The following is a 6,182-nucleotide window of genomic DNA, read 5'->3' on the forward strand; positions in this document are numbered from 1 at the left end:
GTAATTGTTTGTTTAATGGTATTGGTACGATGCTTCTGGGAGCATCGTTTGGAAGAGAACCAAAACAAGTGGAATTATTATGCATCCCAAAACTTTTCATCCTTTTTATTTTTTTATTTTTTTTTTCTAAGCCAATTGAAGACTTACACATTATGGATATAATATTTTGGTGGTTCTTTCCAGCAATGGAAATGTGGGGCCCAGGAATCTGCCAGATTAGCAACCACTTCTTACCAAAAAGAGAAAGTAAACCGCAGGGACCGCAGCTCAAAATCTTTACCCACTAAAACAGTAACATATCTTATCGACTAAACCCGCTAAAAAGGTTACTTGATATGATCCCCTTGTATTTTTGGCTATGTTACTTGGTACAAGTTTACTTCAAATTACCAAGTTTAGTTAAAAAAAAAAAAAAAAAAAAAAAATCTTGTTCTGTCATGTCCTATCATATTCTATTGAATGTTTGAAGTTTTGTGTATTACACCTTAGTCATCTTCAAAATTATGTTAATACAAATTATATCATATCACACTTATGAAGTTTTGTGTATTTCGTCTAAGTCATCTTCAAAAATTATGTTCAAATTGGAAAGTTTGTGAGCTCAACATAGTGCAAATAGTACTTCAAATCGAAGGGCCACCCTCCTTTATCGCAAAAAAATATATATTATATTGTAAAATTGTAGCTCAATTAGGTCAGCTTTGTTGTATGGCTCTGATAAAGAATGATGGAAGTTGTGGAAATGAGGATGTCCTGTCCTGGTTGACATAAGTTACGAGTTGCTTTGACTGCCGAAAATTGAGAGATTAAAAAAAAAACATATGAAAATCCATTCCATCATACGTACGAATCAACTAGACATGATTATGGAATACCCATGTAATCACTAAATAATACAAGATAGTAGGAAAGTAACAAATTGTGTTATTGAAATTTCGCATAGCAAAATACATTTATGAGGAGTCAAAATTTAGTAAACATTTTTATAAATGAAATAATGCACACTCACAACATAACACATCTAAACCATGCATACGTAGTGAACATTTGCATCCTTTTTTTTTTTTAATAAAATAAGCTTTAACTTACTAATGAGCAAGCAAGTAAACCTGTTCATCATCTTGTTGGAGGTGGAGGCACATTGGATTTGGCCATTCCTATCCATGCAACAAGCCCAACAGCAAGGATCACCCATCCAAATATATCATATTTCAAATCACTATTCTTGCTTTTTCCACTCCCCTACATAATATGCATAAAAAAATCATGTGAAATAAGAAAAAAGATTTAGTATATAAAATGAATTTGTATAAATAAAAACCTTAGCACTTGAAGAAGGCGCAGACCCTCCGCCTAATGTTTGTTGAGCTTGACTAAGTCCACCATGTGCGTGGATATCCTTGTGCAACTCAGTTGCCTGCAAGATTGAATTTAAATTTCTTTTTTTTAAGAAAAAGATTCAGAAAAAAATAATAATAATAATAATAACAACAATTTCGCAATATAATTGCGAAAACGACTTTTTCAAACTTTTATTTATTATTTAAGGTTTTTGTGGTGGGACCCTTCATAAAGCAATTTAGCAATTGACGCCGTTTGTTAAAAGGTCAAAAGGTGGTCAATTTTTTAAATGAGACCCACACCCCGTTTGCTTATTTTTGTGATTATCTCTTAAAATATTGTCACTCCCATTATCTAAAAAATATATGATTTACTGAATATTGATTAAACTTTGTGAAAGTAAACTTAAACTACATAAGGTAGAATGAGTAAAAACATCATAACATAGAGCAATTGATAAGAAATTACAAAGAGAAACATGTGAAGAAATTGAGTTGAATACCTTAGCACATTGTGCCAAAGATTGGAGATAATGTTCATTCCCTGGACACTGAAACAATTTCATCACAAAACATGAACAGTTTAGATATGATTCTGAAAAAATATATATATTTAATTTATGAAACTTATATGCACTAAATAAAATAGATAATAAATTAATACCTCTTCTACAGCCTTTTCGAAACATTGAGTTGCCTTATCAAACTTAACTTTAGCCTCATCATGATCAGGGGTTAGAAATGCATTAGCAGTGTGAGCATTTCCTAAACACCACAGAGCCTCATGTTTTGCAGGATTGATAGTCAACGCCTCATCAAGTTTTGACACAGCATCTAAAAATTTTGTTTATTCATTGTGAACAAAATATTAAAGTTGTTAGCAGATTGTTTTCATGTAAAATAAAGATTAAAAACAGAAACTGCAAAGAGTACCTCTAAGCATCTTCTTTGATTCGTTTATATCTCCAAATTGGGATAATTCCAGAAGAGCTCCACCCCATCTTGTTAAATTCTGTAATAATATAACATTTCATCTCTAAGGTCCCAATTTTTTAGTTTTTTAACAAAGAGAAAAATGTGATAAAACAGATGGGTTAAATTATTTTTTGAATAAACCTTTTAAAGCAAAACACCTAGACTTTTATTAAAAAAGTCTTTCAGTCCCTCTTAACCAAAACACTATTTAAACCCTTTCAGTCCCTCTTAATTTCTTCCCCAAGAATTAGCCGATTCTCTGTCCTACCTTGATCTTCTTTCAAGAAGAATCAAGTATTGCTGCATATTATTAACGACATAACTATTTTTATTATCTTCATTTACTGTTTTAATTAATAGAGATCCTAAAAAAAACACTTAATTATTACTCAGCATCGCCTCTAGAGTCTAGACAGAAGGGCAAATGGACATTTTTCATATTCAGTGTGTTCATTAAATCCATAAAAGAAACATTCTTTGATTATACAACACTTACTCCAAGTAGTCATCATCTCTCTATTCAACACTTTAGCCATACACCACCTAATTACGAAAACAAAAGAAACAGCCCAATCTTGAATTGCTTTAGAAGTTCATTTCAATTTTAGAATTATCATAAAGAAGGAACCACTATAACTATTATCGATTGCACAGTCCAAAATCCATTCACGTTGACATGAACATCTATTTAATTTTAAACTAAGGGGGAGTTACGCGGATATAAAGAAATCAAAGTACAGATAAATTCAATCAATGTCCATAAGTTCGTATACCATTGATTCATAAACAATTGACAGAGAGAGAAAGAGGGAGGGAGAGAGAAGCATACATCTGCATCAGTAGGGTTCTTGGCGTACTCTGCTTCGGCAGTTATACGAGCATGTTCGAAGATCATTAGCCTCTCCAAATCATTTTGGGCAGCTTCCATTGTTTCTCGATCCAAATCTGATGGAACTTTTTTCTCTGTCAAACCGTCGAATATCCGCTAGGGTTTATGAACAAACAAAACGTAAAAGAGGGTGGGGGTTATTTGCTTGAAGTGTCGAATACTCGGGATATGGTAAATCTAGGCCGTAGGTGTAAATTCAGTAACTTTTATTTGTTTCAACTTTGAAGTTTTACTTTCGAAAGCTATTTAAAATTGTTTTTTTACTATGGGATCATAATTTAAATAGGTAATATATTTTTTATTTTTACACATTTGATTATTGATTTTTTTTTGTCTATATTTTCCTTCAACTTATTTAATTGTATATATTCAGTTTTTATGGTCGGTTACTTCAAATAAACAAAAAAAAAAAAAAAAAAAAAAAAAGATAAGGAAATATATTTTTCACTTTGTTACATATTTAGTCATTCATATATTTTTTTGTACATTTATTGTAACATCATGTTATTAGGGTTAGAAGTTTTTGACATTTTGGTAAAAATAAAAAGTTTCTTTATTGTATAATAAAATAAATTGAAATGAAATAAATATGTAACACCCGATTCAAAGTATTTTTCAGTTTAGACCCTTGGGGTATTAATGTTTTGCATAATTGGTCCCTAAGGGGCAGATTTGCCAACTTCAGAAAAGTTGGAGTATGTTGGGCGTACGAGCTCATTTCTTGATTGCAGATCTTAACCACGTATGCAGTGCATACGTTGAGTATGCAGGGCGTACGTAAGGCTGAAGCAAAGCCTAATTTTTAGGGTTTGTGTCTTATTTAAGCATTTTAAACTCATCTCTTGGCCATTTTAGACCAGCCTTCATACCAGGGGTGAGCATTCGGATCGGAACGGATCGGACCAAACCGAATCGGACCGGACTGGCTTTTGGACCGGATCGGATTTGGAGAATATTATGGACCATGGACCGGACCGGATGAAACTTACCGGGTCTAGGTCCAGGTCCGGTTTTTCTGATTTTTGGACACGGTTGGATTGATACAACTTTAGAGTACAAATCGTTAAAATAAGTTTTTGGGTTTGATACAACTCGTTAAAACGAATATGTTGTTGGGTTTAATACGTTACAAGTTATAAAAATGATTGCGTTTTCGTTTCGTGAATAACTAATCTACCTTGATCTATAATATTATAACTTGCAAAATTAATTTTCTAAATAAAAGCAACTAACATATAAATCAAGTTCACCAACAAAAGATAACAATTTTAAAACAAACAAACAAAAGTATATTGTAACGCAAAAAATTGTAGTTTAAACTTTAAAATCAATCAAACTAACAAACTTCATAAACTCATAAGCTAATCTTCCATTGGCCTCTTCCCCAAATCATTGTCATCCAAATCTAACATGTTTAAAGCTTGTGCAGTCTCTACATAAATACAAATGAAAATGTTGGTAGTATTTAATAAAAGCTAATAATTGTATAAAAAAGAGCAAAGATTGTAATTTTTTTACCCAAAGCTATATCATCATCGTTCAAGATGTCATCAACGTTGTCAATTATCGGATTTGTAGGCTTTCTCACCCAATCTTGGGTGAATAACAAAGCTTTAACTATTAACGTCGATAAACTAGTCTGATACTCACTTACAACTCTACCACATGTGCTAAATGTGGACTAGGACGCCACACTTGAAATTTGTATCGCCAATATGTCTAACAACAAAGAATTAAATTGTAACGACATTAATTTATAAAGAAACTATGAAAGACTAAAAAAAAGTAATCACCTTTCGTCATCCGAGCAACTGTCGGGAACCTGATCATGTTTACTCTCCACCACCCGAGAATTGAAAATTATTTTTTTATAATTAACTATATTCTCTTTCAAATAAGTTCATAACTCGCTGTCTATTGGATCCGAGTTCCTACCTCTCGTACAAAGAAAATCACCGAAAAAATCCATGTTGAAGGCTCTATATGCATGTTGTTTGTTATTGTTATATGTATTGTGTGTTGGTACTTTGGAGAAAGCTCTCTAAGAATTGGCTTATATTTTAGGTACATCAGATGATCGCTGGAAGGCGAAGTCGTGATCGTGCACCTCCTCGTGTTTTGATTTATAATTTTAGGAAAACTCTGATATTAAACATGTTTTTAAAACTAAGTTGTAAATAATGATGATTTGTGGGTTGGTTTTAAAAGTTTAAATTTTTCATGAATTTTATGGATGTTACAAGGGGGAAGCTGGGTCCCTGGTATATTGAGCCTTTTCGAGTGATTGCCAGGGTTGGCAAGGTTGCTTATAGGTTGGATCTACATGAGGAGCCCAGTCAGATTCACAACACTTTCCATGTTTCGCAGCTGCGAAATTGCGTATAGGATAAGGATGTAGTGGTTTCCTTGGACGATATTTAGGTCGATGAATGCATGAACAATGTTGAGAGGCCGGTAGCTATTTTGGAAAGAAAGATGAAGATCTTGCGCAACAAGGAGATACATTTGGTAAAGGTACGATGGCAACATCAGAGGGGCTCCGAGTGGACCTGGGAGCCGGAGGCTGTGATGCAGGAGCATTATCTTGAGTTATTCGCTGCAGCAGACTTCAAGGATGAAGTCTACATCAAGTGGGGGAGAATTGTAACATCCTGATGTCAAGGTACTTCTAATTTCAGTCCTTTAATTTATTTATGTTGCATTTTGGTCCCTTAGTTAAAGAAAGTATGCAATGGAACCCTAAAGGCATTTATAGACTTCAGAGTATGGCATGCGTACGTGGTGTACGTTAGGCGTACATGCGAGAGTGGGAAACCCCAGTTTTTAGGGTTTGGCTAGTATTTAAGCATCCTTAAGTCTCATTCTTTCTCCATTTTTCATCCTATATTAGCAAAAACATATTCTCTTGTAAACCCTAGCCTCATTAGAGTCTTTTGAAGGTTGAGTGTTCTAAAAGAAGAAAAAAGTGGTGGTAAAGC

At 33.3% G+C, this 6,182-nt stretch overlaps 1 protein-coding gene across 1 annotated transcript; it reads right to left on the reverse strand.

The window, feature by feature from the left end:
• Nucleotides 1–904: 904 nt before the first annotated feature.
• On the reverse strand, nt 905–3,347 carry LOC145100922 (mitochondrial import receptor subunit TOM20-like). The gene is made up of 6 exons (XM_079038064.1): nt 3,145–3,347; nt 2,274–2,352; nt 2,005–2,174; nt 1,844–1,891; nt 1,322–1,417; nt 905–1,242 (listed from the first exon to the last, which is right to left on the reverse strand). The coding sequence occupies exons 1-6, from the start codon at nt 3,241–3,243 to the stop codon at nt 1,117–1,119; spliced, it is 618 nt and encodes a 205-aa protein (XP_078894190.1). The 5' UTR covers nt 3,244–3,347; the 3' UTR covers nt 905–1,116.
• Between the last annotated feature and the right edge of the window lie 2,835 nt (nt 3,348–6,182).

The sequence above is a fragment of the Lactuca serriola genome, chromosome 4 (assembly GCF_051521515.1).
Source record: "Lactuca serriola cultivar US96UC23 chromosome 4, Lser_US96UC23_V15, whole genome shotgun sequence".
Taxonomy (NCBI): Eukaryota; Viridiplantae; Streptophyta; class Magnoliopsida; order Asterales; family Asteraceae; genus Lactuca; species Lactuca serriola.

Coding starts and splice junctions, on each gene's coding strand:
- LOC145100922 (XM_079038064.1), bottom strand. CDS start 3,243: ATGGAAGCTGCCCAAAATGATTTGGAGAGGCTAATGATCTTCGAACAT. Junction 2,353..3,144: donor AGAACCCTACTGATGCAGAT/GTATGCTTCTCT, acceptor ATATTATTACAG/AATTTAACAAGATGGGGTGG. Junction 1,418..1,843: donor CTTTGGCACAATGTGCTAAG/GTATTCAACTCA, acceptor TCAATCTTGCAG/GCAACTGAGTTGCACAAGGA.